The sequence below is a fragment of the Andrographis paniculata genome, unplaced genomic scaffold (genome assembly GCF_009805555.1).
Source record: "Andrographis paniculata isolate CXL003 unplaced genomic scaffold, ASM980555v1 Contig72END, whole genome shotgun sequence".
NCBI lineage: Eukaryota > Viridiplantae > Streptophyta > Magnoliopsida > Lamiales > Acanthaceae > Andrographis > Andrographis paniculata.
Genome location: NW_026137609.1, coordinates 255,468 through 280,956, shown reverse-complemented (window position 1 = coordinate 280,956; position 25,489 = coordinate 255,468). Strand labels below are relative to the sequence as shown.

Sequence of the window (25,489 nt, the reverse complement as noted above, 5' to 3'; positions counted from 1 at the left end):
AGGCTGAGGCTGAGGCTGAGGCTGAACCTCACTATACAAATAATAATAATAATAATAATAATAATAATAATAATATTTAAATAAATAAATTACCACACTCATCTCCAACAAGAATACTAGAAAAATACATTGATATTCTTTGTATAACACAATACATCAAACGATTATTATCGACTAAAAAAATTAAAAATAAAACAAAAATACATCTGAATCTCAAAAAGATGTTTGGGCTTTCACTTGGGCTTAGGCTACAATATCATAACTTAGATATAATGGTAGTACAATTGGTACAACAAAAGTTTACTCTTCTAAACCAAAACATATATTTTAATGAATATAATATTATATTAAAATAGTAATGGATAAGTGAGTTAGATGTGTAAATTATGCAACTGTAAATATAACTTTTTTTTTTTTTTTTTAAAAAAAAATATTTTGGCCAAGATTGAAATTGTTCAAAATTCGATCCGATTCGTCCGGTGATATTTCGAAGTTCTAACCCGCAACCCAGTTTCCACATATTGAATCCTAGCCGTTCTTTCTAAGATTCTGATACTAGTCATTCATTGCATTAATATATATTGATGCCTCACGTAGCCGTTAATATATTTTTTCTTTAGAAAATTGTATTCTCTGTCGCGATCATTCTTCTTCTTCTTCTTTTGGACTCATGACAAAGAGCCCGTGAAGGAGAGTTCTTGTATCTCCGACGGGTGTTTTTCGGTGATATGCATGCGATTTAGTTAGACTTTTGTTTTGTGAGACATTGGGGAATGGTTGTTGAGGTTTATACAATCCGATTCATTCAAATCGTGTTGTTTACTTTCGGGGGTTTGGGTTTTTTTTTTTTTTTGGGGGGGGGGGGGTAAGAGATAGATTCAACGGTGTCCGTCGGGGTGGAACAGCTCTTCCTTCTTGACGGTTTTTTTGTTCGATAAAGTGAACCGATTTTAAATTTGAAACACATTAGTGTATTCTTTGTGTTTCGATTGTGTTACATTTGCGTTGTTTTTCAATAAAATTCTATTTAGTTTCTAACATTTTGTTTTCATTTCGATTTTTCATCCTAAAACTAACAATAACATGTTTATAAATAAATGTATAAGTTAATAAGTGCAAAAGAATTCTTTTTATTATAAATAAAAATATATTGTTCCTAAGGAATTTGTCTAATAATATGAAAATGAATTTGTAATCGTGAAATTATAAGTTTGAACTTCCGACATTTTTAAATTTTTATCTGTTACATATGATTAAGGAGTAATGATTATATTTTCCCATATCATCAATATATATATAGTATATTTTTTGCGAAGATACAGAAATGCAATCGACAAAAAGAAATATATGCTAACAATAATCATTTTTCATAAAAAATTGCACAATATATCGATATTTTTATTTACTATATATTGTATACAACATTATTTTATTTAAAAGCATATTATATAACATATAAATTTATATTACATCATACTTATAAAAACATTTCAGGTTCATAAAACAATTATAATAATGTTGTCACAGAAATATGTGCAATAAATTAAGTAGGATCGATTTATATCCAATGTAAATATAAATAAATCCACAAAGGAATATGATGGAGCTGATTTTTGTACTGTGGTTAGGTGCACCAAATTAAATGGTTTTCTCAACTAATCCAAGTGGTTAACTTTTCCTTTTCATCATCGTACTTAACTTATCCTTTTAATTTGTTATCCTTACCTCTCTTTGTTGCTATTTAATTTGTCTCAAATAAAAAAAAATGCACAACCACATCCTTGTCTGCATCTTCCCTCACATTTGATTTTATTTTTTGAAGAATTATAATGATGATTTTTTTTTTTAAAAGGTCAAATTATATATATGGAAAGGTTCGATCAGATTAGTTGATAAAGTCATGATTGTGTCCAAATTGAAGAAATTAGGGGGTGTGTTTGTTAGTTTTTATTATTTTAAATTTAAATAAAGGCATTTATTTAAATGTCAGTTAAGTTTTCATGTTAATTTGCCAAAATCTTCCTAATAGTACTACATATGATATATAATTTTATACAATATATTATATATTTTATCTTGCCATAACAAATATATACAACACGCTACAGTATATAAATTGCACATATATTTTTTTTTTATATGATATGATACAATATTGTGTTTATGTTATATATTTACCCTACTGACAATTCAAATCAGCATACCAACTGCCTCTTCTAAATATATATTGTTTATTTTGTATTCAATTTTTTTAATTAAAAAATATAAATTGATGACAAGAAAAGTTCATTGACAATTTGATATATCCTCCATGAACACTTAATTATAAAGAAAAAAAAAAAAAATGATTAAATAAATCTTCTTGGATCCGTTACATTAATCCTCCAATGGCGATCCTTCAGCCCCAACTTTCCGGCCACTTTCCGGTCACGCAGAAGCCCCTTCTTCCGCCAGTCCGGCAGCCCACAGAAGGCCTTCAGACTCTCCTCCATGGCGTCGTGCACGCGCCACCACCGCGCGTGGGCGACGTCGCTGGCGTACACGCGCCGGTCGGGAACATCCCAATTGCAGTCGTAGTCCCTGTAACACAGCCACGGCTTCCACCCGAGATAATGGATCGAATACAGATTCGGAGGATCCGACCCGAATAGCTGGTTCTTCACGGCGGCCTCCGCCGTGGTGTTCGACCAGAAATTCTTGAGGAAGTTCACGCGCCGCGGCAGGCGGTGCCACCAGACGAAGACCTCGTTGAGGAAACCCTGGTCGCCGCCGTTGTACGAAACGATCTCCTCTCTCCGGTTCATCAGCGTCCGGAACGTGCAGTTTGACGGCTCGATCACCATCACGCCGGAATTGAAGATCCAGCCGTCGTTGCCGGTCGCCGACATCTGCGGGAAATCGAACAGACCGTCGAGGCTGCGGAGGACGACGATGTCGGAGTCGATGAAGACGACCTTGTCGTAATCGGTGAGCTGCCATAGCCGGAACTTACTGTAATTGTACTCATTGTAGGATTTCTTCTCCGCCTTAGGGTTCCGGATCCGTTTTATTAAGCGGATCTTCCACCCGGCCCGGGAAAGGGCGACCCGTTTGGGTTCGGATATGGCGGCGTCCAGCAGGAGGACGAGGTCCCGGCGGGTCCCGGTCTGGCGCAGGCTCTGGGCCAGGACTATTGCGCCGCACACGTAGGCTTCTGTTGAGTGGAGGACCGTGGCGTAGGCTTGTCGCTGCGACGTCGTTTCGCTGGTTTTCCTCTTTGAAACGACGTCGTTTACAGCTTCGTTGATCCCTGTGATAATAAGATGATGATTACAATTTTGAACTTCCCTTTCAATGGCGGAAACTGAATTACGTACGTACGGCAGTAGTACTGTCCGGATTGAATGTTGTACCTTTACCCCACAGAGGCATAGCCAAATTGCAGGAGCCGACAGGGAGTGAAACCTTGTGCATCAACCTGTCCAAATCCGGCCGGAAAAGCCACCAGTCCCCTTCTCTTCCGGCGACCTCATCGCACCGGAAAATCTCCACCATCGGCGTACACTTGCTCCGCAGAACCACCGTCGTCGTCCCTTTCTTCCCTCTCCGCGCCGCCAGATTGGCCGCCACGAGATGCACCTGGAGCCTCAACACGTCCCGGTTCCAGCCCTCCTCCGGCGACCGGCAGGGCAGTCCGGCGACGACCATGTCCAGGCTTCCAAACCTGTCGAAATCCGGCATCGGAATTTCCGGGCAAGACGGGCCATCGGTTTCTTCCTCCTCGTCAATCCATTCCGGAAACAGGTCCTTCCATTCCATCGCCGGCGACACTTTCTGAAACGGCACCGGAATCACTTCTCCGATCGCCTCCCATTCCGACATGTCCTCCTCCTCCATATTCACCACTCCGATCTTCATCCCCGTCCCGACCCCCTTCAAAAACCTCGGCTTCCCCAATTCTCCCGCTGACAAAACCACTTCCATCTTCACCCCATTCTCCAAAACCTGGTCGATTATATATATATATCCATAAGACAAACAATAATTCAAAAAATTCTTACACAATAAATGGCTAGTTAGCTCACCTAACCTTATGATGATGGCGATGATGGCATTCGCTCAATGAGCATCGAACAATCGAAGAATGGTGATAATCAGAAGCAGAAGGGCAAAGAAGAACGATGGAGTAAAGCACCAAGAAAAATGCCAAGAAGACGAGGTTGATCCTCATGATCAAACCAGATCTCGACGAGGCTGTCTTCATCATCATCTTCCTCAAAACCATAATCATTCTGCCACACTAGTGCATGCCCTAATCCAATTATCTCTATACATACATATATATATACATATATATTATAGTACAGCTACAGGGTGAGGTGACACAGACGCACCCTCTATCTAGTTTTGTCAAAATTGAAGACGTACAAATGATGAGGTAAAAAGCAGACATGTATTCGATTGATACATATTTGGGAAGCTTCTGGTTGGAAGGTTTTAATTTTAGTAAAAGAGAAATTCTTGAAGACAAGTATGCAAAAGCCAGTGACTCTTGAGGCAACTGCCATTTGAGGTTTCCTTGCCTTCCACTTCGAGATGTTAATCACTCTCATCTCATCTCATCTCATCCCGAAATTCCAAGAATGCCCTTTTGTCATCTCTGCAAGACTTCATTTTTACTTCGTCTGAATTGCTTAATTATACTAAACAATGGGTATTAATTAACTCAATCGTGTAGCCAATGCCTTTCCATTTGGGATTAATCATATATATATATTTTTTTTTATTTTTTATTTTTTTTCAATTTTTATTTCCTGCATTATGATGAATTTAATTTAATTTTTTCATTGGATCAAAGGGGCAAATGGGCATGAATTTGTTGCTAATCCAGTCAAGCTAATATCATGTTGATTTGACAGAAACTGATGACCAACGTATATTTATACATAATTTAGAATATTTATACAATATATATTATATTATAACTCTAACATATATTATTTTATAACACTATATATGTTAGCTATATATATAAATATACATAAGTTGGTTACTCATTAGACATATATTGATAAGTCAAATAAGCATCAATTTGGCCGGATCAGCACCCATCATCAACTCATATTAATTACGTAGACGTGGGAATTAATGTTGTTCTAACTGAATATTGATGCCACGTCATTGCCAAATTTGTTAAGCACTAATCTGTGGTACTAAAAATTGACCTACAGCAGAGTCTTCCCAAAATTTCAAAATTATATTTCATTTCTCTCAATTAATATGATAGTGTTACTTTTAACTCAATCTTTCTATAATATAAGTTTTTAAAACATTTCAAATTTTATAAAAATAAAAAAAAAAAATAAAATTGGATGAACGGAGTATGTGTCATATTATTTGAAATATTGAATATTAAATAATAAAAAAAAAAAAAAAATTCGTATGCATTGTATGGTTGTACAGTCAAATTTTACTTTGCATGCACTCACACGTCACTTTACGTACTCTACCTATACACTATTTTAATTCATTAATAAGATTTCCCTAATTAACTGCGCCTATATTTTACTCAGATTTGCACGTTGAACAGAAAAAAATATATTGTTATTATTTATTAAATTAAATTGAATGATCTTAGATAATATTTCAAATTTTCAATAGTTGATTTAATGTACAAGCTATAACGATGTATCAACAGTGGGGGGTTTCAGTGCATCAACCGATCAGGGATAATTTAATTTAATTTAATTTATTATATTGTATTGTATTATATATTATAGATACATAAATACACGAAACGTTATTTCAATCTTATATTATTGATTAGTAGTATATTATAAAAACTTCGTTTAAATTATATATGAATAAAGAATATTTGAAACATGTAAAATGATTATATTACATCGACTAAAAGCATATAATATAAATAGTAATTAATAAAAAAATTTAGTATGGCGCTCCCACCTGTTTAAATATTAAGAGAAAATACATTAAATATAAATTAAAAGTATAAATTAGAAAATCAATGAAATTAGAGAAGGATACAAAAGAATTTAGTGACGTAATTCGATCAGAATAATCTACGTCTGAAAACAATTGAGTCATGTATTTGCACTACAATCTTAGAATATTAATTACAGAGATAATATATCAAATATATATAGATATTTAGGTCAAACCTTAACACGTTGGACCTAAAAAATAAACCTAACAATCAAAATAGACAGTGAACCTAGCAATACAATTTGGTTCGAAGGCTTTGCCCCCGACCCCCACCGGGGGCCACGCTGTACCCCGGACCATCAAGCCGTGGCATTGCCCTTGGACCCACTTGCTGACCGGACAATAAGAACTACTCTCGACGCAGTGAAGTGACAACAAATTAAATCGCAGTATTTCTCTAGCATATTTTGGTTGTTAGGCCTATTATTTGGGTCGTGTTTGTTAAGGTTTGGCCTAAACATCTCTATTTATTTGATGTATTCTCTCTGTATCTAATATTTTAAAATTACTAATGTAAATACTTGATTTTGCCTATAAGATAAATAAATTCTATTTGTATGCAAGAATAAATATATTTACTTTGCAAAGTAATTGATAAAATAATCGTGTAAAGTTTAAAAATATTATTAAGTTCCAAGGATGAATATGTTTTCTAAGGTGAGAATTCGCAATTCCTATTTTTAAATATGATATCGTAATCTTTTGATCAAATTTGATACCCTGTAAACTAAATTCAACAAAATAAAGCACACTAGTTAATCATAAATAATAGACAAGATCTAGAGACATCGAAAATTTAAACTACAACTTTATAGCCATAAGTTCATGCTTTCTTTATTTTATATAAATAGTGCCAATGGGATGTAGTATCTCTATATCTTTTTCACTGAAAAAAAAAAAAAAATAATAGTAATAATAAATAAAGTTTAATAAAAATTTTTTTTTTTTTAAAAAAAGCATACAAGTCCACAGAAAGAACGAATTTTATGGGCTTTTATGGGCTAAGAACTTGCGATAGGTTCCCAATAAAATTGTGCAAGTGGGCCAAGAATAAGCCCAATACTTATTAAATGGAGCTTTCTAGATGATTCTAGAAGCAGTTAGGAAAAGAATACTACTAATAGTAACAATCTTAACCTGAATCCTGATCTAAGAAATTTGATTGAAACAACAATTCCAATGATTTATTTAATTTAATTTAATTTCCACAGAGACGTTTTACCAAACTCAACCAAACCTAAAAAGTTGAATTTTAGTGAGTATTAACCAATACACATATTAAACTTGGAAATGCACCAACAATCAGCCATTGGTGGGTCTACACCATCATATCCATTTTGTCAATTTTTTAATATTTTTATAATAAATAAATTTATATTAAATGTTCACAATTAATAAAATTATTATTAATACCATTAATCAACATCTTTTAATTAAAAAATAATAATAATTGAGTATAATTTTATGATTACAGTAATATACATACAGTATATATTATACGTGCTCATTCTGTTTTTTTTTTTTTTTTTGGCTTACTATGTATTTTTGTGTTAATCGTATTGAGAATATAAAAAATATTAATATTTTATATTAAATTATTATTTTTCTAAAAGATAGAATGTATATATATATATATAATATTTTTATAGTATTTATTGAAAATAGTATCATCAAAACATTCGTGATTGCCAAACTAAAAATAATTTCATTCTATAATTAAATAATTTATATCTTATCTTAAAGTGCATATGTGGATAAAAGTACAATTCAAAACCCTTTATGTAAAAATATGTAATTAATTTTTTTTTAAAAAAAAACTTTCATTAATAGATAAATTTGTCATAAAATGAAGTATATAATTTTAAATTATTACATAAATACATATTAATCAAATATAAAACATTATTGAAAAACAAAATATATTTGAATAAATGAATTTATTCGTGGTATCAATCATTTCTTAAGAAAAAAATCTCCTTTTATGTTTTCTTGGTTTTTATAGTGACGGGAGTAGCAATGTTTTTTAATAAAAATATAAATAGATCCATATACTTCGAATTGAGAAAGAACTTGCGACATTTTTAATTCAAAATTTGAAAATAAAGAATAGTAGTAATAAATAATAATAATAATAATAATAATAAAAAAGTGGATGGTTTGGGTAATTGGTTAAGGCAAAGCGAAGTGGGGCCCAATACCGATAGACTTTTGTATTAAAAGCTGGTAAAAGGTCAACTCTGCCTTACTGGCACCAGCTTAACTTTCCCATTTTGTCCTTCCTCTAATCCAACGGCTCATTACGCTTCTTTTGACTTATTGCACCCCATCCGACCGTTAACTCGTCCCCACTTCCATAATTTAATATTAGTCAATGCGTCTCCATTTTCTCTCTCCAGACACGTGTAGACATTTCATTGGAGAAATTAAACCAAGTCAAAATCGACAATACACAGTGAAAGCAAGAGAGAGAATTGACCCCTCTCGTCAGGTAATATTGCAAGATCCGGGAGTTCGGATCCGGACAAATCCTGTCCGTTAAATTTAGTTAATCTGACGATATGTGCTGTAAGTCCATGGATCTCTTGGAAATTTATTGCTAGCCGTGTTTCTTTCTTCCTACTTATTTATCTGTCCGTTTCCTCATCCTTTCAACTCCTTTTCTTTTCTTAACAAATCCTCGATTTGAACCCTGTCGTGGTTATGGGAGTTCAATTGATTCCGGTGTACGGATTCTCGCCGGAAATGGAAGCCGCCGCCGCCCAGGAAGCCGCCGCCGCCGGACTTCAGAGCGTCGAGAAACTCATCAAACTACTTTCTCACTCCCACCAACAAACCTTCCCTGAAAAGTCATCGCCGCCGTCCTCCGCCGACTACCAGGCGGTGGCGGTGGCTGCCGTCCACAAATTCAAGAAGTTCATATCACTTCTCGACCGGACCCCAAGAACCGGCCACGCCCGGTTCCGCCGCGGCCCGGTCTCGAACCCCTCTCCCACGCCGCAGAAGGCCGCCGAACCGGCCGGTCCGTCATCAAGAGCTCCGAAAACCGAGGACGTCAGCGGCGCCTCCGGTTCGAAGATTTACTGCCCCACGCCGGTTCAGCGGCTTCCGCCGCTGCCGCACCACCACCAACAGCTCGTGAAACACGGCTCGATTGAAAGGAAGGAGTCGTCGACCACCATTAACTTCGCGTCGCCGGCGACGTCGTTCATTTCGTCGTTGACGGGCGACACCGATAGCCTCCAGCCGTCGATGTCGTCCGGTTTTCAGATCACGAATCTCTCCCAGGTCTCGTCCGCAGGCCGCCCCCCGCCGTCGACGTCTTCGTTCAAGAGGAAGTGCAACTCCGTCGACGACGCCACCGGAAAGTGCGGCGGCGCGTCGTCCCGCTGCCATTGCCCCAAGAAAAGGTAATTAATTAATTAACTACAAAATCAGTCCACCCATTAATTAAGTCAACTCCTCCAATCAAACCCGAAACAGAATACAAATCAAAACCGCCATAATCAATCAATCTAGCTTTTCTTCTTCTTCTGCAGAAAATCAAGATTGAAGAGAGTGGAGAGAGTTCCAGCCATAAGCATGAAGATGGCCGACATTCCACCCGACGACTATTCCTGGAGAAAATACGGTCAAAAGCCCATCAAAGGTTCCCCTCATCCCAGGTACGTTGTAATTTCCACAACCCTAATCCCAATTTTTTTTTTTTTTCTTTCTAAAAACTCTAATGGAAAATGCGAATTAAAATTTGCAGGGGTTATTACAAGTGCAGCAGTGTACGAGGGTGCCCGGCCCGAAAGCATGTGGAGCGGGCCCTGGACGACCCGACAATGCTTATAGTGACATACGAAGGCGAGCACAATCATGCCCTGTCCAAGGCAGATGCACCTGCCCTAGTTCTTGAATCATCTTGATCTTGATCATGATCATATATCCGACGGCCCAGATCTCTTTCCCCACGCAACACGATAAGGTTCTCAATCGCAGCCGTCCGTCCGATTCCATATACAGATGGTCAACACCGAATGATCATAACATTTTCAAGACAGGACAAATATTGGGCTGGTCCCATGTTGTTTCTTTTCTTGTTTTTTGACTCTCTCTCTCTTGAAAGAGTGAAAAATAAAGAAGAGAGAGAGAGAGAGGAACAAATTTGTGGGTTTGGTGGGAATTGCATCATGCACTTCAATCAGTGGGTTTTCTTCCTTTTTCTTGTTCCTCCAATTTGGAAAATATATATATATATAAATATAGATCTATCATATATGTAATTGATGCCATGTTTCATATATATATGTATATATATATATATATTTGTGATATTTTGACACAGTTTGATTCCCAATATCTATTTGCAAAATTTATTTATTTTGATTGTAGTGTGTGGGGGCTATTTACAAGATGCTCACCTTTTACTTGATTTCAATCCAATCCTCATTTAAATAATGACATAAATAAATAATTTAAAGAAATAGTGTATTTCTGACAAATGTGGGTGGGTACCATTTGAGATGATAGGACTTTGGACTTTTTTTTAGGGCATTAATTGTTATTAAATTGTGTACGTGAGGATGAGACTGTCACACTTGGTCATGACTCATGCTTTCATCTTCCACTCAACAAAAATATTCAATTACAAAATTAATAATAACAACAATATTGATAATTCATGTATATTGTTATATAATAATTGTGTACATTAATATACGCGTATGCCACACGGGTTTTCAAATTCCAAGATATTATTCTAATTTATAATTCTTGAATTGAATTCCAACACAATATTGAAATGAATGTCGATGGCCGTTGGATCAGGGTCGATGATCATGGGCCGTTGGATCAGATGACTTTTTGAAGACATAGGGTTGACCTGACCAATCCTGCCACGGTCAGAATTCACAAGAATACCTCTACCAGAGTATTTAATTTTATATCTTTTTTATTCTGTGTAATTTTTGTAAGATTGCCAAAGATTTTTATTCTTTGATTCTTGTATTTTTGTTATTTTAAAAATCACCCTTGACCTTCTTTGTTTAATTGAATTATTATAATAATTAAGCTTCTAGATGTTGATGCTGTTCACACATGGGCCCAAAATTGAGGATGACCTCTCAATAATATATTTATATATATATATATATATATCTATGTATTGAAAGTGGTCAATTAAAATATTCATGATCAAAGTCTCATTCATGCATGGACGATAATTTGGGTAGAATATTTATTTCCTTTTCAATAAATTTATGTACAAAAAATTTCCAGGTCAAGGAGCAATATTTAAGTTAAAATTTTATATTTATAATTATCATATGTATAAATGATGGTAATAAAGATATAGCAGACGATTGACCGAGGAGTTTGATTATTCATTTCAAGATAAAAGATACTCTCTCATTTATTTTTTTGTGGTGTTTTTTTTAATATTAATTATTATATTAAATATAGTATAGATTTAAAAAAAAAAAAGTTGCAAAAATACTTCGTATAATACTAATTGTTGGAACAAGAATTCCACAATTTATTTTGGCATATGGGCACCTGCATGATCACTTTATCTGTTGCTTTTTATTTGGAGTAATTTGTCTTTATCAGGTTGCTGCAACAGACTGTTTGCAACAATGCTGGGTCTTTTCTTCTCGATTTCGGAAGTTTAGAAAAGACAAAAAGAATAGATATTTTGGGTAGTCAACCTTTTATAGATTTAATGTAGAGACACGTCATTCCATTTTCGTGCAAAGGATTTTAATTGGGTTTGTCCTGTATGCGTTGTATGGCTGCTACTTGGTAAGACGTGTGGGAAGTGTGGTTGTTGCATGGGTTTAGAGAGAGAAGTGTAGTAAGAGAAAGTGTATCTAATTCTCTCAACTCCAACCCTTCACTTCTCCATGCATTCAGTGAGTGTTATACACTGTTATTTCGCTGGAGAGTTAATCAGTCGAAGGCAAATCAGAAATCCGATCAGAAGAGTCATCCAGAATTTGAGTAGCCCTGCTATTTGTTAGTTGTTACTACGTGTTTGTGACAGCATATGCCTTTGGAGGAATTTTCCTAGGTGATTAGCATTGTAAGTATAGGTTGAAGGAGTTTTGGATTGTTTTGTTCTTAATCAGCACTTATTAGTGAACTTCTCTTGGATTGGAATCCCCGGATGTAGGTTGTTTATAACCGAACCGGGTTACCAAATATCTTGTCATGTATTGTTTTGGTTGCTGCATTTATTTCGCTGACAAGAAGCTATTACAACTGTGATATAACTGCGCTTCGCACTACAAGAAAAAATCATTTTTGTAACAGAATTTTTTTGTCTCTGAATTTACTTTTTCCGTTACTAATGACATTAGAGACAGAATTAGTAATGGAATTACGTTAGCTACGTGAACTTTAGGGACGGAATTCCGTTACAAATATATTATTTTTTTGTAGTGTCGGGAGTTAGCCCATTTGAATAGGTGTTCGAAAGTTTACTGGTGAAGCACCCTTTCTTCCCAACACTAATAAAATGGCACTGGTACAAAAAAATTATACAAATATAAGAATATTTTTAATGTAACTCTTAGAGAAATAGAGACTAAAAAGTTTTGAGTTGATAAATTTAATTAAATTGATTTATATCTATTAAATATATTTAAAATAAATAAATTTACAAAAAATAAAAAGAATTATCAAATGGACAAAAAAAAATCATCTATAACGGGGACATAGAGTATAATATTTTATCAAAGATAGCAAACAACACAAAATTGTTGTCCCAAAAATTTTACTTATGTCAAACAAGTCTACAGTTAGCATCAAAATACATATTTATACCCATACAAATGCATTATTATAACATAATTATATCATCATTTAGGCATACTTTCCGATCATATGAATCTTTGGGGTGATAAAATCATAAATTCAAAATCTACCTAGAATGATTCACTCTCTTAACAACAACTCGCCAACCTTGGTCGCCATCTCCAAAATCTTCAAAATAGCCTCGTTAATCTAAATCGATTTTGGCCTTACTAGGTGGTTGCCTTTATGACAATCGATCTTTTGAGCCAAGTTAATTAGTATTCATGTAAATCATGCTTGGCAACGATTTCGAACATTTTGTTTGTTGTAGCCATTCGATTGAAAAATTCTTATTTATCAACAATCTCTCTTTGGCTGATGTTCTTCAACAACTTAGAGAAAAAAAAATGTCGAAAAGTCATCATGGCAATAAACATATTGCCTTTCTACTATATCATTCTTACTATTACAAGAGATGAACTAACATGCATAAATATTCCCTTCTCCCCCTCCATCAATCAAAATCCAAGTAAAATAAAAATAGAATTTTAGTTATTTTTATATTTTATTCTAAAATAAAAATAACTAAAATATCCATAAATTTGTACGGTACTACACTAACAACACTAGTAAAGTAATAATAAGAAAATAGGTGTCTACGATATTATATGCAATAGTGTCACTCCATTTTGAGGTAATTTTATAATTGTACTGATAATTATTGTTTATCCATCATATATTTCTTTTTTTTTAAAAAAAAAAAAAAATCATTAATTTTCATACATACGTCTTCTTCGTCCATTAACCCTAATGGAGCTCAGCCGTCATCCACTATAAAAGCGTGAAATTTTCTTAATCATTCACACTTGCAGGCAGGCCCTATCATCATTTCCAAGCCTTCCATTCCCACCGGAATCAATTCATAATTACTAATTATAAATTTTTTTTTAAAAAAAAAAATCTTGAAAAGAAAAAGACAATATTCTAATTATCGGAATGAAAATCACGCCGGCGGCGAAGCCATCCAACAGGGAACCTTCGAATAGGTGTCGGAGTACGGACAGTTCCGGGGACGAGCAAAGAATAATGCACACTCCGATACAGGTCTCTGCAATGGTTGTCCCGGAATGCAATTCTTCCTCACATCCAACACGCCCGTGTTGATCAATTCCAGGCACGATTCCCCGACCTGCGTCAGGTAATTTTCCGACAGCGACACGTTCGCCAGCTTGTCGAGTTCACACAGAATTTCTGGAACCTCTCCGTACAACGAATTTCCCGCGAAGTTGAGAATCTCCAACTTGTCCAAACATCCGAGCGAAAACGGCAACGGGCCGGTCAGGTCATTGTTCCCGGCGTCGATCACGACGGCGTCTTCCAGGAGCCCCAGCTCGTACGGCAGGCACCCGCTCAACGAGTTGTTGAACAGGAGAATCTCAGACAGGCCTGTCAGGGACTCGACGATCCGCCGGGGAATCTGTCCATAAAATTTGTTATTGGCTAAGGTGAGATACCTGACACGTGTGGCTCCAATGTTTTCCGGCAGCGTCGTCATGAAATCGTTGTTGTTGAGAAATAGGGCATCGAGGTCCCTGGCGAACAATTCCGGCGGGATCGACCCTGAGAAGAAATTGTAACGTATGTCTAAAAAAGACAGGGAATCCATCGCCAAGATCGAGCCTGGAAACGGCCCTGAGAATCTGTTGTTGCTGATATCCACCTCGTATAAATATTCCAGGCCGACAATTCCTGGAGGGATTACTCCGGCGAAGTTATTCGAGTTGGCATGAAAAATGGCAAGATCGGGGAGAAGATCCAGGAACCCTACCAGCGTCGGGGACGACAATTGGAATCCGTTGAAGTCGATCGAGGCGACGGCAATGGCGGACCTGTTGTCCGGCGGGCTTTCGCAATAAAACCCTTTGTACTTACAAACATCCGCTCCCACCCACGTTGTAGTGACATTGAACGGATCCGAGGTTATCAATTTCTTGAATTTTTGAATCACCGGATAAACGAGGGCCAGTCTCAGGTCATCGAAAATGAGCTGAGCCGCCGGCGGGAGAGGAAGATCCACCGACACGGCGGCTCCGCCGGCTGCAACTTCGATAGCCCAGCTTTGGGATGGAGGAGAAACTAGGAGGATCAAAATGAATGTCGATATTTTCATTTTTCATGAATTTGCAGGTATAGACAGTACTATGTTGCCCTGGATTTCAGTCTATTTATTGTGTAAAAAAATCGAAACTTTTTAAGAGCCTGTGGATGTTTTTAGGGCAAAAGAACATCATTGCTGAGGAATTTGTGGGCAGCAATTGCTACAGTAAAGGGACATGGGACATGGGACATGGCAGGCAGGCAAGCAAGCAAAAGTTGCACATAGACTATCATCAACCCTATTTGAAGCACAAAACAAAAAATATATATTTTCTTTTCTTTTTTTGGTGTGGGTCCTACATTTTATATTTTCCTTTTTTTTTAAAAAAAAAATATATATTTATATTAATTATCTATAGAATAGCATATATTGTCTTAATTAATGAAACTATGAGTAGTAAATATATTAATCAATAAAAAGCTTCTATCTTTATTATGATGATTATAGTATTTCTTTGGTTCAATCACATATGATTCGTTTTTTTCAATTTTATGATTATAAAATAATATAATTATATATAAGCAATTGCTACGATGATTGCATAAAATAAAAAATCAAAACCAAACTGAAAAACAAGACCTAAATATTTATAAATAAAAATTAAATATTTAAAAATGTGTAACACACTAGTTCCTAATAAAAAATTTTAAACATCAACGAACGAGTAAGAGATAAGGCAGGACTCCAATATTATATATCTCGAAAAAAAAAAATACTTTTCAAATAATTTTGTGACAAAATATAGATAAAGAATTGATTGTTCGAATATGATAAAACAACAAGAGTATTTATATGTTATAATCTCATGGTTAATCATAGTATGCAAGGAAAAGGTATAAATGAAAGTAATAGTATAAAATCAAGATGCAAAGTACCTTAAACTTAGTATTTTATCAATCACTCAATTATGTTTTCATTTTATTTTTTTTTATTTAAAATTATAAATAGCTAAAAATTGATGAAGGAAAAAGTTTTCGATATAATATTTTATTGAAAAAAATAAATTTAATATGGTATTTTAGAAAAAATTAAATAATGCCAAAGAATATATAATGTGTCCACATCTTTACAAAGCCCAAATGCGGAATTGGAATCCCACCGAACTCACCAATGGGCTATAAATGACCACTCTACAGTAGACCAAGTTTCTTGATCATCCACCGACGCCTCTTAAGTAAATGCAAAATAACATTAAATTTTAGTGTGATTTTTGGAATTTACTTTAAAAAAAAATTGGTTCCAATATTTTATAATTAGTTCATCATTTAAATTTATACTATTTTTTTTATTATAAAAAAGTATTATCATATTTTTTTTTAAATAAAAAATTTATTACACTTTTGTATATTTTTACTATAAAAGAAAATAATAATAATTATTATTCGTTTTTATTACAATTTATGATTGATCAAATGATCAAATTTATTATTATTTTTACTATCAAATGAGTACTATTTACACATGGAGTACTATCTATTTCTTATTTGTAAAATATTATTCTATCTGTCCCACATAATCTGTCCCTATTTTTTTTTTCATCTGTTCTACGTAATTTGTCTTTTCTATTTTTGGAAATAAAATTGTACATTTTAATCATATTTTAAATTTTATAATTTTTTAAATTTTAATTAAATTATTTAATTATTTTAATCTACACTTGTTACCTACTAATTATACTTTACCTAAATTCTTATATCCACAGTAATAAACTCAAAATATTTGGAACGACTGGAGTATAAACGTGAATTACATTTATTGTTAAATATTAAAATAGAGAGTTTTTTATACAATACGTTTTAAATGCATGCAATTTTAAGATTAAAGAGTTTTCATCAAATTTTAAAATTATAAAGAAATTTATTTGTTTGTAATTTGAATTAAAATTTGAATAATAAATTATTTTTTTATTGAAATAGTAATATAATATTTTTTTAAAAAAAATTGATAATTGTATATTTTGGCTGGTAAACGTGGAATTTGAACTGTAATAGGCATTTGAAAACATAATTAAAAATGGAATCAATCCACAAATCCATACATAAAATAGATACGGATTTCCATAGAGAAATGGAGGCAGCATTGAAATTCCCCCAATTTGCCCTTCCTCACCTCTCTTCTCCTTCACATGGTTCCTGACGCACTCTGCATCCCCTTCCTCATTGTAGTTTAATTTTTACACTCTGGACCAGACATCGTCCCTGTCCTGTCGACGTTGGGGCTGTACCTTTACTTTACTGCACCAAAAGATTCCAAACAGACAGAGGGGCCCCTGCTCTGCAGCTAGAGCAATTACTTCCTACCTCCTCATCTTCCTTACAATATTTCACTGCGTTTGTTACAGTGCACGAAAATGGTGAGGAGGAGAGGCGGTTATCTTTTTGTGTACAATGTGCTTGTTTTTACTTCTGCGTCGTTTTGTTGCTTCTTCGTCCTTGCCTTTTCTTCGAGTTCGCCGGCGGCGGCGGCGGATGCGTCGGCGCTGCTGGATTTCAAGTCGAAGGCTGATTTGGGGAACAAATTGAGGTTTTCTTCTAAAAATGGCTCCTCCTTCGCCTTCTGCAAATGGGAAGGGGTCAGCTGCTCCGGCTACAGGGCGGTTAAAGTTGTTATAGAAAGTATGGATCTCGCCGGAGTTTTCGCCGCCGACACTCTGACGCGGCTCCGGCAGCTTAGGGTTCTTAGTCTGCAGAACAACTCGCTCACTGGTCCGATCCCTGATCTTTCAGGTTTGACTGATTTGAAGGCTCTTTTTCTCTCCCGGAATTATTTCTCCGGCGGCGTCCCGCCGTCGGTCGCCGCGCTACATCGTCTGAAAACCCTCGATCTTTCTAGAAACATGCTTGCCGGTTCGATTCCCGCTGCTTTGAACGGGTTGGACCGGCTGGTCTACCTCCGGCTCGACTTCAACCGGCTCAACGGTTCGGTGCCGGCGTTGAACCAGTCGTCGCTGGAGGTCTTCAACGTCTCCCACAATGCCCTCACCGGCGCAATTCCGGTCACTCCGGCGCTCTCCCGATTCAACTTATCATCATTTGCTTTGAATCCAGGGCTTTGCGGTGAGATTGTACACACAGAATGCCATTCCGACCGGCCGTTTTTCAGCCAAACTTCGACCGCTCGAGCGCCGCCGGCGCTCGGCCAAACCGCTCCGGTACACGGCGGAGTCGAATTAAACGGCGACGGAACAGTGCAGAAGCACAAGAGAACTGCTTTGGCGATTGGATTCTCCGCCGGCGCGTCTCTTCTCGTCGTTGCACTTTTATGCTTCATATTGGCGGCGAAGAAGCGCCGGCGAGGCGAGGTTACAAAAATGGGGCTGGACCCGAGCGTGACGGGGAATACAGAGGCCGCCGTGATGAGAATCGAGGAAGAAAACGACGAATTGGAGGAGAAGGTGAAGCAAGTGCAGGAAGAAAAGCTGCAAATGGTGGGGAAGAGCGGCAACCTGGTATTCTGCGCCGGCGAGCCGCCGGTGTACACCATGGACCAGCTAATGAGAGCTTCCGCAGAGCTATTAGGAAGAGGGACGATGGGGACGACATACAAAGCGGTTCTCGACAGCCGTTTGATTGTAACGGTCAAAAGATTGGACGGCGGGAGATTGAGCAACACAAGCCAAGAAATTTTCGAAGGGCATATGGAATCAGTTGGAGGATTGAGACACCCAAATTTGGTCCCTCTCAGAGCATATTTTCAGGCAAAGGAAGAAAGGCTTCTGGTCTATGATTATCAGCCCAATGGCAGTCTTCTTTCCCTCATCCATGGTTAGAAAGAAGCTTCTCTCTTCACCATTTTTCATTTCTTGGCAACCAACTGATCAAGATCGATCGATCTGTGCAGGTTCTAAGTCAGCCAAAGCAAGGCCACTTCACTGGACATCGTGTTTAAAAATTGCAGAAGATGTAGCACAAGGGCTCTGTTTCATCCACCAGGCCTGGAGGCTCGTCCATGGCAATCTAAAGTCATCGAATGTCCTGCTCGGCTCCGAATTCGAAGCCTGTTTAACAGACTACTGCCTCGCAGCTTTATCCACCGCGCCGCCTTCCGAGGAAGATGCCGACTCAGCAGCCTACAAATCGCCTGAAATTCTTAAATTCAGCCACCAAGAAGCAACGTCTAAGTCGGATGTATACTCGTTTGGGGTGCTTTTGCTCGAGCTTTTGACGGGGAAGCATCCTTCGCAGCACCCGAATCCAAATCTAAATCTTGACGACATGATTCGATGGATGAGGTCTTTGAGGGACGACGACAAGGAAGAGACGAGGCTGGAAATGCTGCTAGATGTTGGAATGGCTTGCCGGATCGCCTCCCCTGAGCAGCGGCCGACGATGTGGCAAGTGTTGAAGATGATACAGGAGATCAAACAAGTTGTGTCTATGGAGGATGATGAATTCAACCCTAATGTACAATGAAAAAATTTCATTTTTCCTCCATTGAAGCAGTGAATTACCTTTTTGTAAAATACAATCCAATCCAAACAAAGAATTTTCCCACCAGAATCATGATACATTAAAATTCACAAAGACAAGCAAATCACAAATCAATCCTACAGAATCTAGACAATATACAGTAGCTTTACAAGAAGAAAACACTCGTCAAGAAAGAAAAACTCGACACACAGCAGCTGTGGTTTATATATAAAATCCCACTGCAAGCGTGCGCTTTATCCGTCGAATGAATATCGAGTAATGTCGCGGTGGTGAGGAGCTTTCGGTTAAGAAAAACAATGGAGTTACCTGCACTAGGTTGTAGTATGTATATATCATATGTGTATAATTTAGTGACCGTTTCTATACATTAGTACAGGAGGAGCTTGCGGACGATGTCTGGATTTCATCATCGTTTCGTCGCTGTGTTTAATCAACTCGGATAGTCTCCAAGGCTTTTGCCACTTCCATTTGAACTGCAGCAGCCATTGATGATGGCTTCTCTTCCATCTCCACAGCTTCGCACCACCATTTCCGGCGAGTGCTAGTTTCTTCGCCGAAACCTGACCAATGGGCACCATCTGCATTCGGTCGAGCATATTCGTTGTAAGAGAAACCAGGCATTATTATTACAGAGTAGCCATGGACATAATAAAGGATGGGATATGTCTGAACCTTTCGTTTTTGATCCATGAATGCCGCCGACTCTCTGACTGAGGTGTTGGCGATTCCTGCAGTGTATTTGAGCTGTTTCGGTGCTGGCACTGGAATCGGAGACAATGGAGTGTTCATGTCGTCGTCAATCTGTTTCTGGGAGTTTGCCTGAAACAAGAAGAGTGTAATGATACAAGGATGTCGAATAGAGAAGTCGTATACGATTAAATTAAGGAAAATCATACAGAAGGTGGCGGTGTAGCTAATCCGACATCTCTTGATTTCAGCTCTTTCTCGACGTCCTTTCTTCTGTGTTCGCTTTGTCGTAACAATCCAACGAGTTCCTTCATCTGCTCCTTCATCTCCTTGATTTCGGCCTCCTTCACCCACAATTCACACCTGTCGATGGCATGTATCAGAACTGTATAAAAAAGCTTCGGAAGCTCTAGATTAGCTCATTTCGATTACCTTGCATCGCCAAGATAATTAAACATGTATTGAAGCAAGCTTTTGGCATCCCCCATGGATCGAAGCTGGTTCCACCGGCCGCGACTGCTGATGCCTCGCTCGCGTTCTTCAGCTTCTGAAAGCTGGGAAGCCATTGCAACCAGTGAATTTGATGAAATGCTCAGCATGCTTTCAAGAGTGGCGATTCTCGACATTCTTGCTGCTGGTGACATCGAAGATGCCCTGATGAGATAGAAATTGAATCAATGGAGGCTTAAAGCTTATGGCAATTCAATGGATAAAGGTTTCAGGAACTTACCTGGAAACTCCATTTTTTCCTCTGGGAGGGGTAACACCTTTGGAAGCAAATTCGTCGACCTGTCGTAGAACAGCCAACTCTTCTGCCAATGCAGCTCGCCTGGCGATGATCCGAAAACCAGTCAACGAAAATTACATGGAAATACTAACAAGTGAAGAAAAAAAAAAAAGATTGGATGCTACATACACTTGAGTTTGCTTTTCATACTCATAACGAACTTCATGTACGTTCACCATCACTTCTAGCTCGTGATCGATCCAACGATTCAAGGACTTTTCATTACTCTGAAAGTAAGATTTAGGTTCATATGTATTGTGTAAAATAGGCTCGAAGGAAAGAGATGAGAAATGTATTACCTGGCCATTCATTGCTGCATTTCCATTGCTATTTCCTGATACGTAAAAAGAAACAGTAACTTGAAGAATCATACAAATATTTTGTAGTAAAGGGCTCAAATGAATTAATATTTTGTTACCAGAGTTTTCGCGAGTCGAAGATTTGCGTGCTTCTAGCAACTCTTTCAATCTCTTTGTAGCCATAGCAGCTTCCTCAGTCTTTCTCTGGAGAACCTGTAATCGAAACACGAGGGAATTCGTCGATCTTTTGCATATAAATAAGCCATCAAACTGTGGATTGATCGATTCTAAGGAACAGGAAGATACCATTTTCTGGCGCTGATTCATTGCTTGTAATTTATGTCTCTCATACTCATTTCTCCTCCCCTCTTTTCTTAACTGTAGATACACAAAAATCCATTGAAGTTGCAGAGTTAAGTAAAATTTATTTCATTATAGAACAGCCATGAAGTTGCAATAAAATCACCTGTAGTAATTCCTTTTCTCGGGACGACTTCCACTGCCTGAATTGTTCAGCTTCTTGTTTTATCTTGTGTTGCAAATGAACCTACAGCACGGAATAATGTCAGAGATTGTCGTTTTGTAGATAGTAAAATTGAAAACAAGATATGACCTTTTGTGCCTTGATGCATTGCATTTCCTCTTGCAACTTTCGAGCTGCTTCATCGCTCTTCTGCTTCTGCTTCAAAAGTTGAACTTGATTCTCCTGCTTCTTCTTCAGGTCTTGTATCTGATACATACAAATGGGAAAATCATTGAGCATCAAGAGATACCGACGAAGGTAATTCAACAATGGCAGAATGATCAAACCTGAGCTTCGAGTGTTTTGAGTTTCTGGGCATGGATGTCTTGCAGCTTCTGTGCCTGCCCGTCGGAATTAGCAGACAGGTTCTCGACTTCTGTCAACAGTCGATCCCTCTCGTGCTGGATCCATTGAACAGGAAATTAAAAGTTAAGTAAAATGTGATGATATTTTCGAATTGATGTTATTTCCCATTGTTTTATACCTGCACTGTCTTCTTCTCCTCCTCAAGTTCCATAATTTTCTTTCCGAAATGTTGCTTCAATGCTGTGGTGTCATATCCTCCGAAAAGCTTCATTTGTGACTGCAAAATGTAGGTTTTTTCTAAAAGACTGCATTGTCTCCTTAACTCCAAACAATGCATTTCATGGAATATTTAGATTACCTCTTTCTGCTCCAACTGTCGATTCAGCTCATTCAATTCCTTATCCATGGTGCTCTGCAAATAGTTGTGTTCCAATTCTTTCGCAGTATCTTCATCGATATCTCCAGCCTCGCCTGAAAATGCTGCCATTTAAAATCGATCTACAAGCAGTTTCTCCTAACATCTATGTCAGTCCTGTGGGATTAAGTCTAATGCAATCAATTTTGTGTCTTTTTAAGTTCATCCTTAAGTTCATCGACCTTTAAGACATTGTATTCGAATGCGAAGCCAGTTTGAGAAACAGAGAGACGTACTGCAATCGCTCATTTGATAGTCCGATGATTCCATACTTTGCAATGCCCTTTTGAGACCTTCACTTTTCACAACACCGTTTCCATTAGCCTGCAACGACGCAGCACTTGTTAAATCTCCATTTACACACGAAAATGGCGGCTAAAAGAATCAAATACCTTAGCTTCAACTTCATCTTGCTTAGCAACACCACCTCTGTTGTGGCACTCGTTAAGTTCTCGAGATAACTCCTCGTTCGTGGCCTCAAGCCACGCAATCCTATCCTTGAGCGCCTGCACGCATTCACCGTGGTTAAAAAATTCTTATCCGAGCTTCCTTTTTGGATATAAAATGTTTGCACTTACCTGCATTTGATCAAACGAAACGCCATTGCGAGCACAAAGTTCTGCTTGAAGATACTCCAACTGTTGCCGCATCTTCACCATCTCATTCGACATTGGATCTCTATTAATCTGTTCATCATCAAGTATACAAACAATGTCTGAATCTCCATCTTGAGGTAGGAGAAAGTGAGACTAAAAAAAATTTTGAACTTACAACGGGTTTGTTCTGGATATTACGGGCGCGGTTAGCATACTTCAGTGTGTTGAGAGTTTCTTCGGCATTTATGTCAGCTGGACTTATGCAAGCTGAAGATTCCACATTGATTTTTTTGTAAAAAATCAACGTTGAAGATACTCAAGAACGCGGATTTACAGATCACTTACCGATCATTACTGTCCTGCTGTTGCCCCCGAGTGAATCCTGCAATAGCCGAGTGAGTTTACTATCCCTATACGGCACATGGACACCTTCTTTTCGTTTTTTCTCATCACCGAGCGCACTTATGACATTGCCAAGTGCAAGAAGTCCTTTATTAATGTGAACTCCTGCGCAAGAACTTAATCATGGTAGTGTACAAAAATGAAGCAACCATTTCTGCAACCGGGCGTTGTCTTGAAAAGCTAACCTTCCTTAAATCGTAGACCGTCAGAGCCGGTTCTTTTCGCACGCTCCGATCCTGCAAGATCTACCAAATGCAATTTGGCACAGAGGTATTCTTCAGTCATGCAGTCATTCAGATTCCCATCGCCCGAAATGTCAGGATGAAGCTTGCGCATTTGCTCGATAGTTATGGTGAAGATAGCATGAGACCGGCTGCGTCACAGGGACCAGAGGAAGATACTTAGAATCGAAATTTCAAGAAATATAGCTAAGTTCAAAACGATCGATATTTCTTGGCAATAGAAACACTAGCTTCATCTACCTAGACTGATTGTTCATATTAGTACTTCCAGTTGCTCGGCTCAGCGATCCTTGCTCTAAACAATCCGACATTTCTTTGAGTGTCTTGACACTACACTCTGTTGTTCCAGCAAGTGTAATGACGCCGTTGGATGTTTCACGAATCTGAATTGGAGCTCTCCCGGGAATAGCCACTTTTCCGGATTGTCCATTTACTTCTTGCTTGTTTGCCAGCGCAGAGTCGAGCAAGTCCCTTACTTCCTCCTTATGAATCTTCAACCAAATACCTAAACATGAGACAATGCTGCAAATAAACAATATAAGGATACTGTTAAATTTAACAAACCTCGATGAAGGAGACGTGTAGTTGAAACTCGATTTCATGCTTCAAAGTTTCGATCTTGCAGAACAGAGCATTCATAACTTTTGGAATTAGTCCTGTTTCGTATCCATCTTTGAGGTTAGTCCCCATGGTGTATGTCTTCCCCGACCCCGTCTGCGCCGCGCCACGACAACACATCAGGCAATTAGTTCCAGCCATGGACAGCATATAATCAAGGGCTTAAAACAACAATTACCTGACCATACGCAAGAACAGTAGCATTATATCCTTGAAACAATCCGTCGACCAGAGGTGCAACACATTCCTCGTACATCGCAGTCGATGCAGAGCCGGCATTGCCGTAGACATGATCGAATGTGAATGAATGTGTACCAATTTGCACCTGTAAAGCAGCCACACTCATCATCATCAATTAATATGAGTGGTTTGTCACAAGTTCCATTGATCATACAGAGCTCAAAATTGCTATGTGAATTAATCAAGAATGAAAAGACAGAAGCAAATTATGCAATAAAAGTTTCCAATCAATCCCAAATTCAAGAACTTGTTAAAAGTATTATCCAATTTCTTCCAGTATTCAAAAGAATCATTAGAACAGCTGAAATGACACATTTGCTACCAAAAAAATCAGAATCCAAATCTTGATTACATTGCATCACTAAATAAACACCAGATCTTTAACCAAAAGGGCATTTACTTCTCATAAAAATGGCCCTCCCAGATAAGGTTGAAACCATACCTGAGGCTTCCCAGGCACTACAGTGACACAGTCTTTACACCCTTGAAGCTTCTCGTCGCTTATCAGAGGCCTAATGTGAACAGCTACTTTCACACAGCAATCCTCCCCAGAAGGATTAGCTTCCATGGCGACCATCCACCTCACTTGAATCACTACTCCCCCAAATGTGTCTCAACAACAAAAATGGACTTAAAGATTAACACTGAAACGTTCCAGAGAAAAATAGAGAGAGAGAGAGGAGCAGTTGAGTTGAGGGCAAAAGAAGTAGAAAGGCTCCTACCCTTGTAGTCTGTATATATTCTTGGGTTGGGGTGGGGTGGGGTGGGGTGGGGTGGGAGTGGGTGTACGCGTAAATCCCTGATTTCTTAATTTCCCACCAATGGAGTTAAGTTATGGCATGCCAACCGGTTAGTAGCTAGCCAATCGAGCCACACTACTAAGCTAAAGCTAGCCCTACACACACAGTGACAACCTCAGAGACTGTTCTGTTAGGCAGACACTTGGGGCAGTTAAAGACTTCAATTATACTTCTTCATATGATCCATCTAACCTATACAATATTATATATATATATATATATATAAT

General features: G+C 37.6%; 5 protein-coding genes across 7 annotated transcripts; 2 read left to right on the top strand and 3 right to left on the bottom strand.

Moving 5' to 3' along the window:
* Positions 1-2,327: 2,327 nt before the first annotated feature.
* On the bottom strand, positions 2,328-4,531 carry LOC127265314 (UDP-glucuronate:xylan alpha-glucuronosyltransferase 2-like). 2 transcript variants are annotated; one of them, XM_051295063.1, is made up of 3 exons: positions 4,070-4,531; positions 3,393-3,984; positions 2,328-3,289 (listed from the first exon to the last, which is right to left on the bottom strand). In XM_051295063.1, exons 1-3 carry the CDS (start codon positions 4,268-4,270, stop codon positions 2,349-2,351), a joined length of 1,734 nt encoding a protein of 577 aa, XP_051151020.1. In that variant the 5' UTR covers positions 4,271-4,531; the 3' UTR covers positions 2,328-2,348. The 2 variants fall into 2 exon arrangements, with proteins under 2 accessions (XP_051151020.1, XP_051151021.1); XM_051295064.1 differs by having other exon boundaries at positions 4,065-4,149.
* A 4,094-nt stretch (positions 4,532-8,625) lies between these two features.
* LOC127265335 (probable WRKY transcription factor 7) lies at positions 8,626-10,301 on the top strand. Its single transcript, XM_051295089.1, has 3 exons — positions 8,626-9,389; positions 9,519-9,644; positions 9,734-10,301. Exons 1-3 carry the CDS (start codon positions 8,683-8,685, stop codon positions 9,891-9,893), a joined length of 993 nt encoding a protein of 330 aa, XP_051151046.1. The 5' UTR covers positions 8,626-8,682; the 3' UTR covers positions 9,894-10,301.
* A 3,294-nt stretch (positions 10,302-13,595) lies between these two features.
* On the bottom strand, positions 13,596-15,109 carry LOC127265142 (uncharacterized protein At4g06744-like). Its single transcript, XM_051294823.1, has one exon. The coding sequence runs from the start codon at positions 14,927-14,929 to the stop codon at positions 13,763-13,765; it is 1,167 nt and encodes a 388-aa protein (XP_051150780.1). The 5' UTR covers positions 14,930-15,109; the 3' UTR covers positions 13,596-13,762.
* A 2,049-nt stretch (positions 15,110-17,158) lies between these two features.
* On the top strand, positions 17,159-19,343 carry LOC127265269 (probable inactive receptor kinase At5g67200). Its single transcript, XM_051294999.1, has 2 exons — positions 17,159-18,681; positions 18,758-19,343. The coding sequence occupies exons 1-2, from the start codon at positions 17,268-17,270 to the stop codon at positions 19,327-19,329; spliced, it is 1,986 nt and encodes a 661-aa protein (XP_051150956.1). The 5' UTR covers positions 17,159-17,267; the 3' UTR covers positions 19,330-19,343.
* A 38-nt stretch (positions 19,344-19,381) lies between these two features.
* Positions 19,382-25,189, bottom strand: LOC127265268 (kinesin-like protein KIN-4A). 2 transcript variants are annotated; one of them, XM_051294996.1, is made up of 24 exons: positions 24,905-25,189; positions 24,401-24,547; positions 24,169-24,318; positions 23,845-24,095; positions 23,548-23,735; positions 23,306-23,467; positions 23,136-23,227; positions 22,943-23,050; positions 22,757-22,870; positions 22,601-22,688; positions 22,308-22,429; positions 22,128-22,226; positions 21,931-22,044; positions 21,734-21,850; positions 21,587-21,667; positions 21,427-21,498; positions 21,240-21,333; positions 21,121-21,155; positions 20,951-21,048; positions 20,765-20,863; positions 20,467-20,688; positions 20,244-20,397; positions 20,020-20,166; positions 19,382-19,925 (listed from the first exon to the last, which is right to left on the bottom strand). In XM_051294996.1, exons 1-24 carry the CDS (start codon positions 25,037-25,039, stop codon positions 19,695-19,697), a joined length of 3,120 nt encoding a protein of 1,039 aa, XP_051150953.1. In that variant the 5' UTR covers positions 25,040-25,189; the 3' UTR covers positions 19,382-19,694. The 2 variants fall into 2 exon arrangements, with proteins under 2 accessions (XP_051150953.1, XP_051150955.1); XM_051294998.1 differs by having other exon boundaries at positions 22,308-22,420; positions 24,905-25,188.
* Positions 25,190-25,489: the final 300 nt, after the last annotated feature.

What these genes read in the sequence shown, in the direction of transcription:
- LOC127265314 (XM_051295063.1), bottom strand. Translation starts at nt 4,270, where the DNA reads ATGATTATGGTTTTGAGGAAGATGATGATGAAGACAGCCTCGTCGAGA. An exon ending in ATCATCGCCATCATCATAAG is followed by an intron (nt 3,985 to 4,069) that starts GTTAGGTGAGCT and finishes ATAATCGACCAG; the next exon opens with GTTTTGGAGAATGGGGTGAA. An exon ending in TATGCCTCTGTGGGGTAAAG is followed by an intron (nt 3,290 to 3,392) that starts GTACAACATTCA and finishes TTATTATCACAG; the next exon opens with GGATCAACGAAGCTGTAAAC.
- LOC127265335 (XM_051295089.1), top strand. Translation starts at nt 8,683, where the DNA reads ATGGGAGTTCAATTGATTCCGGTGTACGGATTCTCGCCGGAAATGGAA. An exon ending in TGCCATTGCCCCAAGAAAAG is followed by an intron (nt 9,390 to 9,518) that starts GTAATTAATTAA and finishes CTTCTTCTGCAG; the next exon opens with AAAATCAAGATTGAAGAGAG. An exon ending in AAAGGTTCCCCTCATCCCAG is followed by an intron (nt 9,645 to 9,733) that starts GTACGTTGTAAT and finishes TAAAATTTGCAG; the next exon opens with GGGTTATTACAAGTGCAGCA.
- LOC127265142 (XM_051294823.1), bottom strand. Translation starts at nt 14,929, where the DNA reads ATGAAAATATCGACATTCATTTTGATCCTCCTAGTTTCTCCTCCATCC.
- LOC127265269 (XM_051294999.1), top strand. Translation starts at nt 17,268, where the DNA reads ATGGTGAGGAGGAGAGGCGGTTATCTTTTTGTGTACAATGTGCTTGTT. An exon ending in TCTTCTTTCCCTCATCCATG is followed by an intron (nt 18,682 to 18,757) that starts GTTAGAAAGAAG and finishes CGATCTGTGCAG; the next exon opens with GTTCTAAGTCAGCCAAAGCA.
- LOC127265268 (XM_051294996.1), bottom strand. Translation starts at nt 25,039, where the DNA reads ATGGTCGCCATGGAAGCTAATCCTTCTGGGGAGGATTGCTGTGTGAAA. An exon ending in CAGCAGGACAGTAATGATCG is followed by an intron (nt 23,228 to 23,305) that starts GTAAGTGATCTG and finishes TGGAATCTTCAG; the next exon opens with CTTGCATAAGTCCAGCTGAC. An exon ending in AATGCATCAAGGCACAAAAG is followed by an intron (nt 21,668 to 21,733) that starts GTCATATCTTGT and finishes TCCGTGCTGTAG; the next exon opens with GTTCATTTGCAACACAAGAT.